This window comes from Rhamphochromis longiceps, linkage group LG3 (assembly GCF_057381845.1).
Source record: "Rhamphochromis longiceps isolate RC_006_pf linkage group LG3, R_longiceps_female_GT1.1, whole genome shotgun sequence".
In the NCBI taxonomy this organism is placed as follows: domain Eukaryota; kingdom Metazoa; phylum Chordata; class Actinopteri; order Cichliformes; family Cichlidae; genus Rhamphochromis; species Rhamphochromis longiceps.
This window is the reverse complement of record NC_140559.1, coordinates 45,839,254-45,862,497: the sequence shown is the minus strand read 5'-3', so window position 1 is coordinate 45,862,497 and position 23,244 is coordinate 45,839,254. Positions and strand designations below refer to the sequence as shown.

Sequence of the window (23,244 nt, the reverse complement as noted above, 5' to 3'; positions counted from 1 at the left end):
AGCATGTGCATGGTGATGGACTGCCTCTTGGCAGACACACAGATGGTCAAGCAAGCGTTTGATGAGAAGAGATGAACAGTCTCACGCTCCCTCATGCTCTGTTGTACAAAGATGGACACGTGCTTGGATCAGACAGACGAGCGCGAACGCACAGCGAGAGCCAAAATGAGAGGAAAACTGAGACGTGGGTGGCACAAAAAGACGAAGTTACCGCCTGCATGCCTCACCTGTTTTGCCACCTCGGACAGCAGCAGCGTCTTTCCGGTGCAGGGTCCCCCGTACACCACTAGAGGGCTTGTCCTGCTCCCCTTAGATGGCATCAGATACTCCTGCACGTAATCCAGAGACTCGGTCTTGTACTCGTAGAGGGCCGCGTAGGACTTACACAGGGACAGGTGCTGCAGGATCTCGTCGTACAGCGGGTCAGACTCCGTGTCAAAGTTCTGCTGGACCGTGGCCTGGATGACGTCCACCATGTCCTCGTAGAACTGCTTGCACAGACCTTCTACATAGTGGCTTTCCACTTCTTGGGAGTAGCCTAACTTCATGTCGCAGTGGGTGACAGAAGAATAGACGCGGAGATTGGAGGCGGCCACGACCGTGGGGATGAACTCATCCCGCACCTTCAGGAGGCGTTCGTAGGCCTCCTGGTTGCGCATGACCCGATCGCTGCTGACCACGATGTCCATGTAGCGAGCCATCTCAGGGAGTTTGGCGAAGCGGTCAAAGTTGGAGATCTTGCGAATGTAGCAGACACATTTCCTGAGAAAGGCAGGCGTTTGTTTCCCAAGGGCAAAGTCTAATTCATCCTCCAAGGCTGAAAGAAGAAAAAAGACATTTTTTAATTGATCATATTCGAGTAGCACACAAAACCCACGAGCAACCTGCAAAGGTAAAAATTCATGACATGACACGAGCAGAACGGAACAGGTTTAAGGAGCTTTTAGCCTCCCATTATATTTCTCTTGAATCTTATTCACAAGAAGGTTTGTAAAAGTCTTACAATGCAGCTTTACTGAACTGTATCACAGGCTCGCCCACAAAGAGCCCACTGACTGAAACTCTGCTTTCAGCTGAGCTCACAGGGCAGTCTGCTAATGACGGAGGGGAAGAGACAAAGAGTGAAAGGAATGCTGGGAGTTCTGGGAGACCGCACAACTTCCTCCACAGACTCTTCAATTAATGTGCATAAAAACTAGAAGCGTCCTTGTTATCTAAAATGATAAAACTCTAAGCGACACTCCTTAATTAGCTCGTATTATTCCCGATTTCCACAATTTAAACGACTAAACTGTGCCTGGTTGATAAGACTGTCATTAAAGTGTCATTAGTAGTGTGTTGCTTGCACTGTGACAGCATCAGAAAAGAAAAGCAGATGGACCGCCTTTTATAGAGGTGACTTTTAATGCAGAGAGAGTCAGAAAATTAGATGCAACTTCAGCAAGTTGTAATGATTTTAATTTCTTATTTTATTCATTTTAAACATGCATCGGAAATATGGCTGCCCTGAGAGTTCATTTAGATTCATATTCTATTACTCTCATTGTATACTTGCAATGACACATTGTTCTGCAGTCACACTAGAAAAACACCATGGTTGGAGACTGCAGCTGCAACTTTGTGCACTTAACTCGCAATCCTTGCCTTTGAAATAACTGCTTCTGAGACGGGGACCAGGTCTGCACCAATTGCAGTCAGTTGCTGTCTTCGAAGCAACTTTGATGCATCAAAGTGGCAATAAATAAGAAACAATCAGAAGCCAGTCTCTAGTATTCAGTCGGTTTGTGATTGAACGCAGTCGCGTTATCAACTGTGTGAAATCTGCTTGTGATGAATGAAATGCAAAAATCTGTTGCCATCTACTTACAACCAGGGCAAGTGCCACCACATACATCTCCATTTAGACACACCCCTGCTGCTATGGGGCACAGACAACACAGAAAACAGACTCGCAACAATAATAATAATAATAAATAATAATAAAAAGTTGTGAAAGGCAACCATCAGCTTCTTTCTGATTAAAAAAAGAAGGGTTGTCTGACACTGCGACACGCTGCTTGGATAAATAACTCGAATATGTGAATATGTGATCGATCAATCACTGTCGTCCGCTGAGGTGACTCTGATAGATCCTGATTGCATCTCATCTCTTGTTATCAATTTAGTTACAAGGTGACAGGCTCACTTATTAAATATACGGCCTTTGCCGTGTGATTTTCTGTTCCCCACAAAGGTTAATGTTGTTTTTATTCCAGCCAGTTGCAACCTTGGCATATAAGTGTTCTTTAATTGGGTATTTTATGTTGTGCGCATAAAACAACTTTTTAATTTATTTATTAGGAATAAACTCACCGTGTGTTTTATTTACTGTAGCAATCGAGGCTGCGACCAACAAACTTTTTTCATTATTGAACAATTGTAAGGAGAAATTAGCTGGCTTTTATTGTAACATCATTGTAACAACCCCAAGCCGACTTTTTAAAACTTGAAAACATCCAGCGAGGTATCACAGAAGAAACAAATCAATTTTTTAAAATCTAAAATTCCAATAATTTTCAAAAACCAAATGAAAAGCCAGAAACATAAAAGTGAGCAGCAGTCCAGCAGACAAAGACGTGTTCCTATTTGAAAAGAAGGTATCGAGAAAAGTATGACATGAAAAGAAAAAGCAGACGTGAAATTTACCAGAGCAAAGGAATTTCTTGGCCTGAGCGCTCTTCATGGTCCCTTTCTCTTGCAGCTGCAGCACCGCCGTTCGGAAGATCCTCTTGATCTCCTCTGACACGTTCCTCCAGGCCTTGTCGTTCTTGGTCTTGACTACGCTGCTTGACTCCATCTAAGCAGAAGAGGGGGCAGAGAGAGGACAGTCTGACTGCACAGCATGGACTCTTACCATGTACGGAGCGAGTGCTGTCACTCGCTTCTGTGCAAGAAGACGTGTGCGGCGACACAGGAAACATTCAAGTGTTTCATATGAAACAAGCTCATCATAAAGCTGACTTTAGCTCCTCTCCCTTTAGGTTCATTTTATTCTGATTGGTTGCCACATGCAAACAGAAGGTTTGAAGAAAAGGGGGTGGGGCTTCTTTGCTCATAAAGATGAACATATTAGAGCTATTCCTCTAACTGAGAGTCACTCAAAAACTGTCTACAAAGAAGCATGGATGTTCTGAAGAGATTACTTGGACTTATTATATATGCCTCACTAGTACATGATTAGACCCTGTTTTGCCTTCAGAACTGCTTTAATTCTTCATGGCACAGATTCAACGAGGTCCTGGAAACATTCCTCAGAGATTTCTGTCCATACTGACATGACAGGATCACGCAGCTCCCATTCCACAACATCCCAAAGATGCTCTACTGGACTGAGATCTGATCACTGTGGAGATCATCTGAGTACAGTGAACTCATTGTCATGCTCAAACAACCAGTGTGAGACATTCTGAGCTTTGTGACATGGTGTTATCAGAAGATGGGTTCACTTTGGTCATAAAGGGTTGGACATGGTCAGAAGTCAAAGGAGCTTGCAAAGAAAAGCGTCTGGACTTCTTTAAGTTGCTTGAAGACGTTTCACCTCTCATCCGAGAAGCTTCTTCAGTTCTAAGGTCAAATGGTGGGGAGTCCCCGATTTAAACCTAGTGGGAGTAACCCCCCACAGAGGGACAAAAGGACCCCCTGATGATCCTCTAATCGCCTGGGCCAAGGTGTGAAACTGGGTGTGGGTCCCAATCAGCCAGGGTTTCGGGTGAGCTCATTGTGAAACCTGGCCCCACCTTATCATGCGAATTCCTGAGATCAGATGGCTCAGGATGTGAGTGGGCGTTAAGGCGTCTGGGTAGGGAACTCAAAGGTTTATATCTGGGACTCTCCACCATTTGACCTTAGAACTGAAGAAGCTTCTCGGATGAGAGGTGAAACGTCTTCAAGCAACTTAAAGAAGTCCAGACGCTTTTCTTTGCAAGCTCCTTTGACTACGATGACCTGGATGACTGAGAACCTTCACAGACAGACATGGTCAGAAACAATACCTGGCTGTAGGCTGTGCTGTTTAAACGTTGCTCAGACTTTCAGATTTTTCCATCGCCATGTTCAAAGTACCTAAAATGATCTTTCTTCCTCATTCTGATGCTCAGGTTGAAGTTTTTGACCCTACAAATATCTGTGTTAAAAAATGTGCGACGAAGTGTACCTAAAAAAAATGGCCGGTGTGTTTATGTATGACATCGAGTAAGGAAACGCAAAACGACTGGTTCTCTTTAATGCTTAAATCTTGAATTTTCTCTGTGATTATTTTTATCATCAAAGTCTTTCACAGCACTTTTTTTTTTACTTCAGCGAAGCTCAAGAGAACATCAAGATGGTGTACTTAAGAAAACTGAGGCGTACTACTTCTTGAAAGTTAAAGGCAGACCTTGGACGTTTTATTTAAAATAAATGTTGCTAACAGATTCTTTAAGTGGCTTTTCAGGCTGATTTGCAAGGATGTGAAACATTTAAAAAGACAAAGTTCACTCATCGACCTCAAAGAACAGCTGCTCTTCTTTTTCCTGCACGCTGAATTTAATTCATTCCACACAAAAATCAAGGACACGAACAGCGGGAGCCTCCTGTTAGTGTGACTGAGTGCGATTGAAGCTCTGGACTCACAGAGTTCTGGTAGTTCTTGAGCATTTGGGCTTTGGGTTTGAGGTAGTATGCGGGTGGCACCGAGTTTTCATCCCTGCAGTACCACTCTTCCAGGATGTGTGTGTCCAGCCCCGCCTCCACCGCTGCATCCAAGATCATCTCAAACTCCGCCGATTCCACCTCCCCCGGCACTCGGATGCTGCCGTACTTTTCTCCCACCAGACCCTGATGGAAAGAAAAAGGAGAAAGAGAGAAAGGAAGAGGGCGAGGTGAGAAGGAGAGGCGGGAAATGCGTCTCGTCGCGACAGTTTCGGGGGCTCTATTTTTTGGATCAGTGGCGCGGGGTGAATGGCGAAGTCAATGATGCGCACAGTGCGACTTATTTAAAGCAATTTCAGAGCCACGGGCGCACACGCGGTGCGGTGGGCACATCAAGCAGCCACTTTGTGACGGCAGGGATGTAACTGCTGCCGCAATCCCCACTCCCGTGCGCACCGTGCTGAGCGATGACAGCTTTATGGAGGATGGAAATTGCTTTACGCGACAGTTACAGTAAGGAAATGATGCGCCTCTTTTCCCCACACAGAAATATTTATTCGGTGAGGGTTCAGAAATAATGCTCACCAAAAGTTAATCACTATCACACAAATATCACAACATACAGCGCTGTGAAAGAGAAACCTTTAGTTTACAGAAGGAGACACAAGCTTTCCACCAGTTATTTATTTTATTAGTTACTGTTTGTTTAACCCTTCATACATGAGCCAGAAACACTCAAGACATTAAAAAAAGCAGGTAAAGAACCATGAAAATGTCCTAATACTGTTTCACCTGTTCTGCTGACTTCTATACACTTATGTTCCCTAATTCAGGTCCGTGAGTCGTTTGGTACCGGGCCGCGAGAGTTGAGGTTCAGGTGTGAAATGTATAGTTTTCAGGTTTTTTATCGTTTTTCAGCGTTATTTTGTTATCGTTTTTATCGTTTACTCGGTTTTCCTGGGTCTTCTCACGTGTGTTATGAATAAATTTTCTTTTTTTCGGTACCGGTACTGGTTTTATTTTGTTGTATTTATCTGAGACACCTTAAAGGCCGGTCCATGAAAATATTGTCGGGCATAAACCGGTCCGTGGCGCAAAAAGGTTGGAGACCGCTGCCCTAACAAGTCTGTCTCTTGTCCGGTCTTCCTCGCCTCACCCCCAACCAGTCGCAGCAGATGGGCCTGGTTCAGTCAGAGGTTTCTTCTGGTTAAAGGGGAGGTTTTCCTTCCCACTGTTGCCAAGCGTTTGCTCACAGGTGGCTGCCTGATTTTTGGGCTTTCTCTGTGTTATTGTAGGATCTTTAACTTATGTTTTGAGACCTCTGCTGTTGCAATTTGGCACTATTTTAATAAAACTTTTTTGAATTTATGAATGGATCCAAACGAGGTTAAAAAGGTAAATGGACTGCTTCTTATTTAGTGCCTTCTTACTATACATGAGCACCCAAAGCGATTAATACATCATGCCTTATTAACAAGCATTTTTTTTTGCACAAGGAGCGATTTGGGCTTCGGTTTCTTGCCTATGGGTACTTTAGTATACAGACTAGAGCAAATCGTCAACCTTCTGATGAGTAGATGAGTTGCTTTACCTCCTGAGCATCGGTCAAGGCAGTGACTTTGAGTTGGCTACTCAACAATCAGAAGCCTTGTGTGTGTGTGTGTTCAGATGCTTGTTAATGCGCATATGAGCTAATTACATGGCAGCAACTTGATGTTTTCAGCTGCTATATTGATGCTATATGCTAACCTGTCAGGTTGACTGATGATTACACCATGAGGTGGATAAGCAGTATACGCTTTTACCCACAGAGCTCAGAAACTTTTTTTCGTGACAACTCAATCAAATTTTTGTCTTTTTACTCAAACAAAAAGACTTTTTTTTACTTGTTATGCCAACCAAGCACTAGCAACATGTTACTAATGAAGTGGCCGGCAGGTATGCATTATTTTCTCTTCATGCTGTATGCAGAGGTGCAGACAGGCAACCAGTGGGATTGATCTGTATTGCAGTGGGTGGGCAGTACACAATGAATACCGTTGCAGTATTTTTAATATTTCCTAAACCTATGCTAACACGATGACATGAGAAAAATACACTTCAAATTATTTTGGTGCCTGGTAGCCAGTATTGTACGTGTCCACAGGCAGGTTTCTGCACGCAAGCATGAAAACGAAAGTGCTCCGACTCTCCTGCAGGCACAAACACAGACCTGTCTGCATCCTGCTTTCAAACTGAAACCAACCCGGTGGCTAACATGCAAACATTCTTATATATTATGGAAATATATACACCTGAATGTATGTCATTTGAAGAGGGAAATAAGGCATGAAGCTGCCATATTACACAGGACTATTTTTCAGGAGTTTGCAGAGGCATCTGATTTAGGCTTCAGCTTCATGCAAAAAAGCAGCTGCCAACTCGGCCCTTGTTGCTCGAAACTCAGTGTATAAGGCATGTTGAGGTAGATGTTTTTATTATAATACCTGTTCTGATTTTTCCTGAATCTTGCTTCTGACATGTGCTTTCAATACAGTAACAATTAAAATGACTTAAAAAGGGAACATTTTCAGAGGTTAGCGCTGTTGCCTTACAGCAGGGAATGGTCTGGGTTTAAATCCACCATCTGGCTGGACTGCGTTTGTGTGGTTTTACCACCTTAAGTATTCAGGTTTCCTTTCAGAATCCAAAGAGATGCAGTTAATGAGAACAAGTTATTCTAAATTCCCCGTATATCTGAATGGTTGTCTGTCTCTTTGTCTCTATCTTCTAGTCCTGTCACAGGCTGTACCCCATCTCCTGCTGTCTCCATGCAGCTGGAATAGGCTCCAGCCCACCTGTAACCATGAGGGTGATCAAAGTCAAGCATATATACATATATAGATATTAGGGGTGCAACGATACACAAAATTCACGGTTCGGTTCGGTTCGGTTCGATACTTTGGTGTCACGGTTCGATATTTTTTCGATACAAAAAAATGTTCATGCATTTTTAATTTGTCATTTATTAAAATTATAAATATATATTTTAACTCAAAAGTACAGTTTTTAAATTTAACCCTAACCCTTGTGCGCGTTTTTTATTTTGACAGCGAATGCGCACCTGCGGACCACTTATGTGCAGCCCTGGTTATTTAGCAGAGGTGTGGACTCGAGTCACATGACTTGGACTCGAGTCAGACTCGAGTCATTAATTTTATGACTTTAGACTTGACTTGAAAAAATGTTCTAAGACTTGTGACTTGACTTGGACTTTTACACCAATGACTTGGGACTTGAATTGGACTTGAACCGGTTTACTTGAAAAGACTTGATATTTTACCCCAAATATAAAATTTAACATGCATATTATATAGAGATTGAAAATGTGACGTCATTCAGGGGTAAAACCGCAAAGGATTCTGGGAACTCGTGGCAAGAGGTACTAGCGCACACAGCCTTTCAATTGAAATCAGTCACACAGCGATAAAAAGAAACACAAAAATGTCAAGAAGCTGTTGTATTATTAACTGCAATAGCCGGTCGCATGACAGCCACGGGAAGCCGACGGGTAAAGAGATCGGTTGTTATCGGATTACGTCGTTGAAGAGAAATTGTTCGAGCCATGTTTCCGAAGTAACAAAGAGGCGACGGATGGCCTGGATTGCAGCCATTCAAAGACCAAATATAACGTCCTAGAACACTCCAGCTCACAGGTTAGTCTGCTCCAAGCATTTCCACAAAGGTCAGTCTGCTGTTGTAGTTAATGCGTCATTTTTCTTAACATAATTGGTGATATAGGTTACAAGCAAGTCTGGCGCTGAACAGAAATTGTCGCGCTATGCTCCTTTATTTATTGTGCATAAATAGTGAATTGTCCTGACACAATATTGCGTTTCGCTTCTGTTATTATGGTACATTGACAAAAACATATACTTTTATTCACAGGATAAAACAGTTGTTTTGTATCACTAATTGTCCAGTACGATTACAACATACAATATTATTGTCACTGCTGCATTTCTGTGATGGGTACCAGAAATTATTTCCACTACTAATTAATTACCGTTGAGCTCAAAGGTTATATTAATAAACGGTTAAGGAATGTGTATTTATGACGACGATTTGTGAGACTGGTAAACTTATGATACGTACGATGGTCGTTTGTTCTACACGGTGCATTTCAAGGTCCTGTACCCATCCGTCGGTAAACTGTACCTGGGCTTGTTGCAGTGACCTGAAGTTACTAAACTTCACGAGTGTGTGCACTCACTCCAAGAAGCGTATAATTATAAATATGCATATAAATATGCTACGATGAGATAGCTGACTTCATCTAACTAGCAAATGTTGTCCAGGCTACGTTGGTGATGCAGTTTTTTTTAATATGTATGATATTTTTGTCATGCGATTTTAAAGCCGGTCCTACAACCGCATCCAAGAATAACATGCAGCTTATCTCAGAACTGTCGGTGAAAATTATTCTTGGAGCTAAGTTTAATTGAGCTGCATTTTAAAGAGGTGCAATTTCACAATTTGTGTATATTTTCTAAGTTCACTATTTTGTCATGTGTTGAGAAAAACACAGATTTAAAAATTACATGGTCTAATATTTACATTTAGCATAACTGCAACATTATTTTTTCTTTTTTTTTTTTTAAAGACTCGAAAGGACTTGAAATTCAAAATTTCAGACTTGTGACTTGACTCGGACTTTGCCTGACATTACTTGAGACTTGACTTGAGACTTGAGGATAAAGACTTGAGACTTACTTGAGACTTGCAAAACAATGACTTGGTCCCACCTCTGTTATTTAGCTCATCATATCGCAGCCACAGAAATTCTTTTGTCCATGAAACCATAAAGCTGCACTTTCTTTTTGCCTTATAGTCTGATTTGTCATAACTTCTCCGTTTTGTGGTAAGCTTTTCTTTGGCTGTCACTTCTTCACCCCGACCTGTCTTATTTGGCTCAGCAGAACTGAAATATAAATCCTGCTACTTTTACACACGGACTCACATAAGCTCAGCGATTCTCTGCGCGATCAACCTCTCACATGTTTAAGCTTGCTGCGGGAGATTTCACTTGTCATGTTTGCATAGTAAGCTAACGATTAATAAGACGATGTCAGAGGAATTGGTGCACAAATTATCATCACTCACAGATCAGTGCTGTCATTGCAAAGTGAAAGCAAAAAACAAGTGCAAATTCAAACACGATTTCAATATGTCACATATTGACAGTGGCTCACCGATGCCAATGACATAATTACCCAGCTACATTTCTGAAAGAATGCAAAAGCATTGACATATATTTTTCCTACAATAGCCCGACGGGCAGGGCAGAGAGATTTTTGTAGCCTGACTGGAAAAATCGCTAGCTCCGGGACGTCGGGCTAGCGATTTTGCAAGCCCTGTATCTGATTGAGGAATCACTCATCTTTGGAAAAGAGAGTTTATTACAGAGAAATGTCTCTTTCCAAAATAAAAGCTATACTATCCGCTTCTTCTGGGCTAGATTCTCAGCAGCATATTAAACATATAAGGAGAATCACGTGCTAACAGCTGTCTAAATGACTCGGCTAAAGTTAGTAGCATGCTTGTTGTTTTTGTCTTTGCACTAGGATGATGTCGGTGTAAATGTGCAGTCATATTCGTTGTGTTCCCACTAGTGCTTTCAGGTTAATCTCGTTGAAATGACCTTAACGCCACAACACGGCAAATCTCCGTTAACGAGCTACCGCCGATCACTCCGTGCATGGGGCTAGACGGCCAACAAGTTAACGAGCTAACTGCGCTAACACACTAGTTCACACCAATGTAATTAAGCATTGCATGGCACATCCAACATACTGTTTTACTTTAGTCCATGACTTGCTTACCTTCAGGGTCATACGTCACATGAAAACCAAAATAATTCCAAACGCCAGATCTGAATGAGGGTGGGGGAGGTCCATCTTGCAAGGAGAGCTTAACTTCTGTCTTGCTAGCTTGCCCTGCGCTCTTCCTCCTGACTATGCTGTCTGTGTTGAGCGCTCAGTGGATCTGCGCTCGACAGTGCAGCCTAGGCGGAGTAGTCGAACGCAGATTCACTGAGCGCTCAACACAGACAGCATCGTCAGAAGGAAAGTTGATAAAATAAATTACAAATGTTGTATTGTTCGATACATATGCGTACCGAACCGAAAGCACTGTATCGAACGGTTCAATATCGATACGAATATCGTTGCACCCCTAATAGATATATATATATTCAAATAAAGCAGAGCGCACCCTTAAACATAAGCGACAATCTCAAAAAACAGATTTGTTCTGCTGGTGCACAAAAACATTTGAATGACAAGTGGCTGTAAAATGCACAGACATGGTCCAAATTTTCTAATTCCCAGTAATAAGCAGTATTAGAGAAAATAAGCAGATTTGCTTTTCATATAGAGCAGACGGGGCTGTTTTGAAGGAAAGGAACTGAATGCACTAATTAAAGGGAAGTGGAAGTTAGGATTGTGAAATTGAATTTGTGTGCTATAAGTAAAGGTTATTATCATCACCATCATATGCCAAGCCAATACCCACAATCTCATCCACAATCTTCTAAGTCAGATGCAAGAACACTGCAAAGAGTGGACGAATAATTAGGCAGCATCGAATCAAATCACAGCCTCTTCATCCCGCTATTATCTCGAACTCCGCGTGGCATATCTGCCAAGAGTTCCAGTGAGCCGTCGAGCTTCCCGTCAGCTTTGGAGTGACAGCACATTCAATACCACTAGAAATCATCTGGGCCATTTTCTGGCGCCTTTCTCGCTGCTCTCTATCAGCCTCATCTGAGGACAATGAGAGCAAAAATAAATAAGATACTAGAAGACCTCCTTTGTAAAACCAGCTGATCTTTACTCCACGTGTCATGACACAAACCGTGCGAGCTACAAGCCAAATGACGGCGAGCTCTGATGAGCGGGAAAGCCACGGCGACAGTACGCCCCCCTCTTCAATGACGATTCAAAGCCGTTCCACGCTGGACTTCTTGTTCTCTTGGCAGTCGCAGTGGGAGAAGATGCAGAGAACGATCAGATGACGGCATGTGTCCGTAGGACGGCCTACCGTCGCCTGAGTGAGATTCATTTACATTCAACCAGTTTTGTGTCCATGTAGCGAGCGTTCGTTTGAACGTACAAGATGGTTGTGTCAGTTGCTTCGGAGGAGGAGGTGTGCCGTGTTTGAGTGCAACAGCATATTAAAGATGGTGCTCTGGCAACAAAAAGCAAAGCTAAGGGCTTTTATGAAACAACAGGCTTAGCGCTACTGTGACTTTATTTCCAATAAAGCAAGAAGCCCATTAAAACAAGAATGCCAATGTGAGAGCAAAATAAGTGCCAGGCAAATTTAAAAGACAGACACAATACAAGCAAGAAATGTCAGGAGAAGGCTGGGATTCCCCCTGTGCGCGACTCCCCGCCTGCTCTTCCTGCCAAAATAAAGAGTTTCACAGAAAAGTAGGGCAGGCTGCTCGCTATCTTCAGTTGTGTCATGAGCTGGATCCAAGCCCAAAATGTTTCAAGTAACGAATGAACTGTTTGGCTCAGAGTGCTCCAAATAAGAGAGAATGAAGAAAACCATGTGGTTTCTTGTCTTTTTTAACATTTGCACTCCAAAAACAAAGACAAAAATATCGCATTTCCTTTTGTTACTTAAACCAACAAACAACCTGAAACCTCACTGAGATCAATGTGATAACACAGGTTTTGTGTTCTGTACAAGCAGCAACATCTGAGACTGAGCTACTGGGACAGCATGAAGATACATGTGCAGGAAGTAAGTGTGCAAACCTTCAGCCACCAAACTGGATCTGTGCTCTGGTGTTGGTGCCTTTTGGAAAGATTTTCACTGCCCTTTGACCTCTTCGTTAGGAACACTGGGTTGGACCCAAGTTTGCGCCTTCAGAGCTGTTTTGATTCTTTATGGTTCAACGAGGTGTTCCAAACGTCCCAGATTCCAGGTTCATGTTGACATGTGTTTCTTATCCTGATCGAAGCAGCGATCAGAAAGGATGGACATGGTTAGCAACGGTATTTAGGTGTTTAAATGATGCTCTGCTGATACTAAGGGGCCCAAAGGGTGCCAATAAATCCCCCCAACACACACACCATTACACCACAACACCTGTTGTTTACACCAAATTCTGATCCTAAAATTTGAATGTCGCAACACAAATCAAGACTCATCAGATCAAACAATGTCCTGTGAGCCCACCAAAGCTGAGGCCTTAGCGTCCTGTTTTTTAGCTGACAGCAGTCGCACTCGGAGCGGTCTTCTGCTTTAAGGTTCAATGTTTGTCCAGAGACGCGCTTCTGCATTTAGGTTACTCTTTCTTTCCTGTCAGTATGAAGCATTCTGGTCACTTTCAGACCTTTTTCTTTAAACCATAGAGATGGTCGTGAGGGACAATTTCAGCAGATCAGGAGTTTATGAAATACTCAGACTAACAACCATGCCACATTCTGATGCTCAGTTTGAACTGCAGCAGGTCGTCTTGACCATGTCTACATGTCGAAATGCACTGAGATGTTATGTGATTGGTTCATTAGGTATTTATTCCAATGAGCAGTTGAACAGGTGTACCTAATAAGGTGCCTAAAGTTTTTCCTTTTTCTCAGGAGAAAGTGTCCAGTGGGCTTGTACAGAACTAAAACAACACTCAAACCAACTGATGATCACGTTTTCCTTTTTAAAGTGATCTTGTTGGGGTCCCTTGAAGATTTTATAAATGTAACTCTATGTGTCTGACTGACATAAGCTGTGAGAATCTGTGAGAATTTGTTTTTCTCGTGCAGTGAGTCTATTTGCTTTAATAACTGGACAATCTAATTAAATCTGGAGGTTAAATTTGTATTTCAGCATTTGTATTTTCAAACATATTTTAAAAACTGGATAGCACTGCCTATTCTTGTATATCAGATTGAGTTTAAAGTAGCCTGGCTCTATTGTAGCAGCAAGTACAACAGAGTAGAATACAGTGGATGTGCTCTAATGAACTATAATAATAATAATAATAATAATTGATCTTAGAATGAATGGCCATTGGTCTTTGTAGTTAAGCTAGCTGATGGCTTTCTTCAGAGCCAAAAGAAACACAGATGTTCTTCCACTCCTCCAAACTCTATATTGAACTCACCTCTTGCTACAGCACCATACACGCTGCTCAGGCACATGGAGAAAGCCACAGAGTTCAGCAGTTATCCACATTGGGGACACTCAGGTGGGCAGTGACCATTTTGATCCAGCCATTTTTTTACGTTATGTAAGATCAACCTATTTCAGAATCAATGTTTAGGTGCAGCTTAGATCTTCCAGGAACCTGTGAACACTGAAATGCCCTGCAGGTCAACTCATCTGCCTACCTCAGATGACCTTCTGTGACTCACGGCACTGCAGTGATGTGTCGGAGAGGATGGAGGCACTGGGCTGAGCTATAGTAATACTGAGTGTGTGTGTGCGTGCATGTGTGTGTGAGAGAGAGAGGTAGAGAGAGGAGAGAACAGTCACTCTCCAAGTTGCTGACAAAGTCTCTGTCAGCTTGCATCCCAGTGATGTAGGGCGAATGGAGTAGCTGTGTGCATGCACGTGTGTGTGTGTGTGTGTGTGTGTGTGTGTGTGTGTGTGTGTGTGTGTGTGTGTGTGTGTGTGTGTGTGTGTGTGTGTGTGTAGAGATGGGGATTAAGATAAAACCATCTGATGCTTCCTATCAAAATTACAAAATCAGGTGTTCAGATGCCTACACAGACACAGACACTCACACCAATCCACCCGTCTGTCACTTCTGTCACCTACTTAGCTTACTGAAGTCAAACTGTAAATGAAGAAACAAATAAATTGCAAATATTGTCCGGGTGGCTTTAACACCCGTGTCTTAGCCGGAGAGCAGATACGCAATGGTGGATTACTGCCTGGAAGCTGACAACTTCCTTCTTGTGTGTGTGAGTGTGTCACTCCATATGCTAGTCTTTTGAGAGAAGTTACTTCTTAATACACTTTAGGTTGTGCAGAAAACACATGAAGCCAAAGTGGCAATAGCAAAGCACACAGTGGCCAAATGGCAGTGCCAACTCTGCCTCCCTCCCGCTTTCTCTACTCTGTTTTTTTTATCCTTGAAAAGGGGGGGGGGGGGTTGATGGTAAGGGGCTATATACTCTGACTAAGTGCACTTTATCTGATGAGCCAGCTGAGAGAGGCAGCAAAGATTTTGTGCACAGCTACAGTATGAATTAGCAAATCAATCACTCACACGGTCAATTAATCAATGAAACACACAGTCAACTGTTCGGGTATTTGCTGCATAAGCTTTTGCACAGCAGAGGGAAATATGGCTCTGAACAGAAGCAGATGATGAGAGAAAAAAACGTTTTTTTCTGACACTGAGAGCTGTGTTACATCTCACTATGTGCAAACTGGAGCCTATCAGCATGTAGTATGTGCCAATCGTCATGGTAATTTTGCAAGAAATTAGTTTTTCACCATCATTTTGACTTCACTAGAACAGAATGGTTAAAAAACTGTTCAAATCTGAACTGATTTGTGTATTCTTTATCCATGTCATACTGTTTCTTGGTGCAGTCACGTTCTCCTCTGATTCATCTACTGTCCATTTACTTCTTCTGACTGGCTGTCCTAAATAGATAGAATAAACCAGCCTTTAGAGCTTATACATGACGCCAATGCAGAAGTGCAAAAACAGCATATTTTCTAGGATCTACTTGAGACTGGCTCCAAAAGGACTCCTGTGTTACAGCATGAAAAAGCATGTTTGGGGCCTAAAATTAGTTTTGGCTTCCTGGAGTGGGGTGAAAATTTTTTTTTATAGCCCATCGATCCATTACTGAGTGACTGATAGGTCTTCTAACACAGGCAGCTGAGACTCATCCACGACTTGGATTGGACTTCTTCAATGTGATTATGCTGTTTGTTATATTTGGAGCACAATTAACGTATTATCTAACGAATGTTATGATGTTGCATCCACCCAACATGTTTGTGCTTTATATGGGGGAGTGAAATTCTTGGATTTTTATTAGTTGCTTAGCACTAATCTGATATGTATCTCTGTGCATTGCACATATGCAGTTTATAAATCCAGTTTGATAACCCAGCTAAACAGCACCAGCTGATTAGGGCACTCAACTCTCTCATCCATGTACGGTAACTTGTGGCTTTAAAAAAAGCAATACTGCTAAAAGCGAAACTTTTAAATGCAGATTTCAAAGTACATGTATGATACGCTAGTATATAATATGAAATATGGTAAGTGAATCCAAATGCATAAGTGCCTTGAACCTGCCTTTTTTTAAATTCACTTAATTCACACCCCTGCAGTACCTTTGCAGCCCACCAGGGGCCCGGGCCCACACTTTGGGTTTCACTGGTCTGGGGAAAACGGCCTGCTGACTCTGTGAACACTTCCTGCAGAGTTTATGATCCATTTTGTGAATTTGGGTCATTCTGAGTGTCAGAAAGGAGGGTTGTCCAGGATTTGCTCATTGGCTAATGATTTGATTAACAAGTCATTAGCGAATGAGTGGGTGGGTTCAAATTCAGATGCACCCCCTCACTTGTTACAATTTTGATATGCCAAGAAGAAAAAACTAATCTCATCTAATGAGGCTTCAAAAATATGACTTCATTAATGGCCTGGTGACAGCCTATCTGGTCGTTAAGTCTGACGTCACTAGCCGTGTCTGGGCCTAAACTCCGCTGCAGGTCCATATATCAAACGATCACTATGGCATTACTGAGAGTTGAAAAACTGTCTAAAGTCTTTCATCTTTAATAAAATGATCAGCGTTCTGCTCTACCAGGTGTAACAATTGAGTTTAACATCCAGGCATCGATTAAAACGGAATTTATGACATTTAACGGAGTTAGAAGTTAGCAGGAAGTTAGCTCGCTAGCTTCTATCTAAATACAATATAGCATGTCCTGACTGCGGGGTTTTGGAAACAAATTAAAACGTACAGCTCTGTTATCACTTCCAGCATAAATGAAGACAGAAAACTAAACAGCAGTGACGTTTGTAGGGTTACTGAAGTTTGGCTAGCTGGTATATAATGATGTGCTACGTGACCGCTAGCGACACAGCTATGTTAGCATAATATAAACAAGCTAACTTTTTTTCCACTCGATAAAAGTTAACGTGAGTGTTGTCGGTGGTCAGGAACAAATGTAATTGCATGGCAGGATGCTGTAAAAGGACCAAACTTCAGCCAGGAGAACAACTGAGATAATCCATCCACAATACGAGGTTAGCCATTCATATACTGCTGCATGGGCTGGGCTGTACATCCTAAGGTTTTAAAAACTGAGCTTAAATAAATGATTAGCGGTAATAAAAGCCGAGGGAGGTCAACAGTGATCACTGACTGTTTTAGGAGCTTTTTGAGATTAAATAGAAGAAAATACAAAGCATTAAACATGTTAACAACACAAAAGCCATATTAAACGCAGACTACTTTAGGCCCGGAAGTAGGATTCGTCATGTCATCACTTAACGACCGGATAGTATGAGCAACAGGAGGGCGGAGCTTCTTTGCAACCTGTGTGTCTCTGTGTATTTAGGGTATTTACTTCCTTTGACATCAAACAGGCAACGAGTGAAGAAAACTGCCTCAAACTCAGCATCTAAAGCTGTCTGAAGGCTGAGCTTTGCACATGGGAGGTCTTCTTTAAATGAACACTGGAACAATATTTCAGTCCCACATGTTTTCCTGCTGCTTTAAGAAGCCCCTAAAATATATCCTAATTACTCCTGCATGAGTAATGCATTGTATAAAAAAAACTGCAGCACCCATTTGAAATTCATGAGCCTTTCTGTGGCATGATTTTTTTTTAAGATTTGCAGCTGAGTGGGAACAAATGCGTTCAGGAGAGTAAGAAAATATATCCAGATGGACTAAAATAACAGTAGATGATCTGGATTTTGAGTTGAAGGTTAAGATAAAGAAATAAAAGGTCAAGAAATGTTCCCACCACTTGAAAAGCATTTGATTTTCTGAAGCTGTGAGGAGCAGCTTATCAGTGCAGTCAAGAGCTGGGTAGGTTTAATACCAGTATGCATCCTGACCCTCAGTACAAACACTCTGTGGCCAAAACTTGCTTAGAATAAGCGTGTCGGATGGATTTGCATAAACACTTCACACTGTCCAAGAAGCTACGCTTGAATCGGAGCAATCTTTCCACAAGCATGAAGACATAATTTCCAGTATCATTGAAGAAAAGAGGTCTGGGATATCGTATTAGCGCTTACATCATGTTAACTGAATGGAGGAGAAGCAGTGGGAAACAAACACGAGCTACAGTATCCTCAACTATCCTCTTACATCCAGTAAAGCTGGGGAAGCAGAGCCGGAACAGTTTGCTGATACGTTTCCTTGAGGCGATCGTCAAGTTTTAGTTTAGTTTAGTTTTTTTGTAACGGGGGGAAATCTGAGACCACTGGAGAGCGAAGGACAAGAAAAGAAAAAGGAAAAGGAAAAGGAAAAAAAAAAAGTCATGGCTCATTGTCATGCTTAATCTCCGGGTCAGTGACACCATCACCATGCCAACCCCTACCATTGCCATGGAGACCAGCTTTATTGCATCGGCAGGTTAGAGAAAAGCCCCTCGTAGCCAGGTGTGTGTGTGTGTCTGTTTCACAGCCCCGCACTGGCACCTGTCTTGTGTTGAGTTGTGCATTTTGAGTGACGCTCGCTGCATGTGGCTGTTACTCATAAAGAAAGACTGACACATCCAATAACAAAGCTGGTTATATAACAGTCGAGCCTGTCTTATGAAGTGAGGCGACTCCAAATCTAGATGGTCGCACATTCTCGCCGTGCCTCTGGTGTTTCTCTCGCTAACACTTGCAGCGCTGTGAAAAACGTATTTGTCACACTGACATGTTTCAGATCATCAAACACATTGTAAATACAAAATGCAGTTTTTAAAATCATGTCTTCATTTTTTAAAAGAAAAAGAGATCCAAGCGTACCTGGCCATGTGTGGAAGTAACTGCCCGCCCTTGTTAAATCATGAATCAACTGTGATTAGCTGCATTTTTTTGACACACACAGGCCTGATTACAGCAAACCTGCTGAATCACCTCAACAAAGCCTGTGTGATGACGTGAAGCAGGCTGAAAGATCCCAAAAAGCAACATCACGCCACGATCTAAAGAAGCAGCTGAGAAACAAAGTCACTGACATCTATCAGTCTGTGTTATAAACAGGTGATGCTTGTGTGTGACAGGTGATGCAGCTTTGCTGACGTTACTTAAAGCTGATGGTGGGAGGGGCTAAGATGATAGAAAGGCAGGAAATGAGGAGGCATGTCATCCTAATTAAAAACAGCCTGCATGTGTGTGCTGCAGCTGGGACACCTGCACCTCATCATTGAAAGCTGTGATGCCAGACCGAAGCTCTCAGCCCACCTTCATTTTGCTTCTTAAATGGAAATCAAACTACTGTTATGAAAGAGAAGAATTCCTGTAGAAGGAAAGCTCACACTGCCGTAGTAGTTTCTCTTTGTTTTCTTTATTTGCTTTGCAAATTATTTTATATAAGCAACATCATTGTTAGTTTGCTGAATTTTGATGTGTTTTGTTTTGTGTGAGTGTTCTCCAGTTCTTTACTTTTCTTATAGTAGGACAAGATTTTTTTTTATTAACAGATTTTTTATTTTCCAATTTTATTTTGCTGATTTACTGTCACTGAGACTTCTATTCAATTCAAACAGTTGCCTCAAGGTACTTTATAATATAAAATAAAGACCCTACAATAATACAGAGAAAACCTCAACAATGAGACGACCTTCTTTGAGCCCCACAAGGGACATGGGAGAAAAAAAAAATGAACATGAACTTTTGCAAGATAGTTTTAAGATTACTCTTTCTTACTCTAAGTAGCTGCCGCCATTGTTGGAAACTGGAATTGGCTGGGCCACGCTATGAATTATGGGATAGGTTGGAGAACAAAGGATACACCCAACCCATCCATCAAATTCGGGGTTAATGACGGACGCATTTGGAGTGGCATTCGAATTGGAACAGCCTTTGTCGCCCGGCTGTGACGTAATCGACCTTCAAATACAACCTGCGAAGGAGCAGCCTATTTTGCGAGATCTCGCAAAAGTAGCTCAGGAACTCGCAAAACTTTAGCGAGATCTCACAGAAGTTCATCTTTATTTTTTTTCTCTCCAATGTCCCTTGCGGGGCTCCGTACTTTGGCGATAGTGGGATCCTTTTAACAGGAAGAAACCTCCAGCAGAGCCAGGCTCAGGGAGGTTGGTTGGGGTTGTTCTATTTGGTTAACAATTAACTTGTAACTCCCACGTCCAACCATTTCAGTATTACTGTAGGGTCTTCACCTTACAATGTAAAATACCTTGAGCCAATTATTCTTGTGTTTCACTACAGCACTAAAATTGAACTAAGCTGAAACTTGACTGCAGAACTCTGTAAGGTTGTGGCTTGATCTGCTGAAAACTTCACATATTGCCCAACCATGATCTATAACTTATATCATGCTCTTATTGGATGCTAGCAACAGAAACGTGTTAAACTTATGTAGCTCGAGAGAGGAACGGCTCGAGGCATCTGCACAGGAAACAATTCACTCATCCCTTTATTGCTGATGGTTCCCAGCTCTGATCGCCTTTACTGTGTTTACCAAGGTGTTACATGTCAATCAAAGGTCTCATCTGTAATCACTTCAACTGCCAAGAAGGTGAGAGGATTGTCTGATTATCGAATGCACATGAGCTTGCAGGTAACTTTAGAGAAGAGAGAAGTAAGAGAACAAACGTGGATCTTTACCTTATAGTATAAAGCACCTTGAGGCAACCGTTGCTGTGATTTGAATGTGAACATGTGGCCATCTCAGTAGCACAATATTGCAGTAGTTTAGTTAGTGCATGCAATGGTGTCGTGGTTACTGCATTCACTGGGCACAGATCAGTCAGGAATGGCTTTAAAGCTGCCAAACAAACCATGCAGCGCTACCCGCTGTGGCGACCCCTTGTGGCAAGAGAGAAAATGAACGTTTTTGTTTCAGTTATTAGAAGCGAGATATGTTAGACAAGGTGTCAAAGCTGTGAGTTAGAATCTGAGTACAGCACAGCATGGAAGCATATGTAGAGAGCCATGTACGTACCAAACAAAGTGTAAAAGGTTTCCTGTTGTTTCACAGATCCTCTGTAGCAGCAAGAAACACACCTACACTACACGTCAATCCTTTCCCTCTGTTCCCTCTGTAGTGTCTGCATGCAGGAAAAAAAGTAGCTTTTCATAGTTTATTCCTTCATCTCTTTCCTTTCTTCTGGCCATCCCTCCTCTCTGGTCGATGCACTGGGCTCTGTGACAGTCATTGTGGGCTGCATACCCGGCAGACCTGTCTGTCTTTGAAGTCTCCTCTTACTGCCACGTGTTTGTGTATGTGTGTTAGCTGGGGTGACACTTGGACAGCCCCTGAGAAGGTCTGAAGATAACTGTGTCTGGAAACCACGAGAGACTGCAGCTGAGTTTGCAAGGATGTAAAATACAAAAACAAATAAGATAAATAAACGTAAAGGATGCAAAATGAGAAAACTGAATCCTCACACAGCCTCACATCCTTAAAACCTACGACCTACCTTGTTGTTGAAACAACAAGATCTTAAATTCTGTTGACATGCTCCCCATCCTCACATATATATCTAGGTCTACCGCCCTGTAAAAATAAACGGGACTCCAGAGACAGCTCAGACAACCCAGAACTGTCATAAATGAGGATCCAAGTCCCAGATCAAAGGGCCTGCCGCCGCCACTTTGAGCTCCCCAGTCCTGGAAACGGGGCCGCCATCCCGCCCGAACGGCCTGCGTGGCGACGACAGGGAGCCGCGCTGCAGGGAGCGCAGCAGCTGGCTTTGACAAGTCTGAATGGGACTTAATCCTGTGGAGGTGTTGCGGACTCCTCGGCATAAATACATTCACCACGGGGAGCGCAGGACTAGAATATTCTATTAAAGATTTAAGCAGCCAGATGGGGGAGGATGTGTGCATGCTTGTGTACGGGTGTGTGGAACAGTCTCGATCACCCAAAGTTAGAAAACACCCGAGGTGATTCTCAGTCTCCCTCAGGTCACTGTGCTCTGTTTGCAACGTCCTGTGAGGGTGTTTGTTTGTACGCTGGAAAGTAGGATAGAAGAAGAAAGGTGGATTGGAGACAGAACAAAGGTGTGTGTGTGTGTGTGTGTGTGTGTGTGTGTGTGTGTGTGTGTGTGTGTGTGTGTGTGTGTGTACCTGTGTCTACTTTCCCTGAGTGTGCAGTGTGGTGTTGCTCGGAGGTCAGTTGGGGTTAAATTGGTGAAATTGCAGCAGGGACAGAGAGCAGAGAGGCGACAGGAATGAATGAAATCAGTGCGGCGTGTTCAACACTACGACAAACACCGGGCAGCGGCACAAAGAGGAGGTTGTGCCACTTCCTTTTAAATCGCATGTGATCATTTTAGGCCAGTTTAGCCTGCTTGGGCTGACGCTATATCACAGAAACATTGGGAAATGCTGCGACAGAGTGCCGGGAGAAAAGATGTCGCAAGAAGTGCACTTCCATAGAAATCTTTGAGCTTGCAAACTGTTGCATATCCACTCAAAACGCTTACAATGGTTATAGCACTCATGCTTCAAGGCTGATGTGCACTTAGTGGACTTTTGAGGAACTGCAACCCTTAACTGCAAAGGCTTCATTTTACAGCTCCAAACAAAAGCTTGACTCTGGTTTCTCACTTACTTACTCAGCTGGGCTGAGGTCGGTTTACGTTCAAGAAAACTGATGAGTTAGGAGTCTCGATGCCATATTAAGAACTATTAAATATACTGTATCCGTCCAGCGAATGAAATTTCCCCATGCGGCATTAGGTGTCTTGTTTTAATCAGCTGGAGGAAGTGCTCGAAATAAGTAGCCTCACTCCACTGGATACGAGGTACGATGAATCTGAGATGTAGTGAAATGTGTTTGTGACAGACGGCGATGACAACAGCTGAATTAGAATAGCAGTAGGCAGCAGTGCGTGGACGATAGGAGAAGAAGGAAATACAAAAGTCATTCCGAGGATGGGGATTATTCCCTCTAGAGACCAGCGCTCCTGCTACACCCATAATGCATTATGTCTCCCTGTGATCTCTCACCTCAATTTCAACCTCTAGAAATGGATCTGTTCCATTTGAATAATTCACCATCAATTTCTCTTCCTGTCGTTTTCCTCGGTGCAGTCCTGTCTCCATCCTTTCCTCCTTGGGCCTGGTTTTTTTTTTCCTTTTTATGTGCCCTAAAATTATCTAAAAAAAGATCACTGAACTGTCAAGCGTAAAGATGTATCACACCATTCTCTCTCCTTCCAGAGGTCTTCACATCTTTAAGCGCATCTTTAAGTTTGCATTGAGCTTCCAGCGCTAATACAATCGCCATTTGTAGGAAATACTGTCATATCATTCATGCTGACAGGCGACAGAGCATTTTTGTTACTTTGGTGAGGTAGTTTTATTTTTGTTACTGTTCGAATGCTATTCTCTGAAAGGAGGATGGCCCCTTTAACAAC

At 42.6% G+C, this 23,244-nt stretch overlaps 1 protein-coding gene across 3 annotated transcripts in view; it reads right to left on the bottom strand.

The window, feature by feature from the left end:
• Positions 1-23,244, bottom strand: part of nwd2 (NACHT and WD repeat domain containing 2) — a 60,580-nt gene that overhangs the window by 12,031 nt on the left and 25,305 nt on the right. For 2 of the 3 annotated variants that reach the window (XM_085399727.1, XM_085399735.1), the window contains exons 5-7: positions 4,651-4,854; positions 2,686-2,836; positions 228-817 (exon numbers count right to left, since the gene is read on the bottom strand). In XM_085399727.1, coding sequence (XP_085255853.1) covers positions 228-817; positions 2,686-2,836; positions 4,651-4,854 — 945 coding nt within the window. Of the gene's footprint in view, positions 1-227; positions 818-2,685; positions 2,837-4,650; positions 4,855-10,529; positions 10,871-23,244 lie in introns of those variants that run through there. The other variant, XM_085399742.1, reaches the window with a different exon arrangement.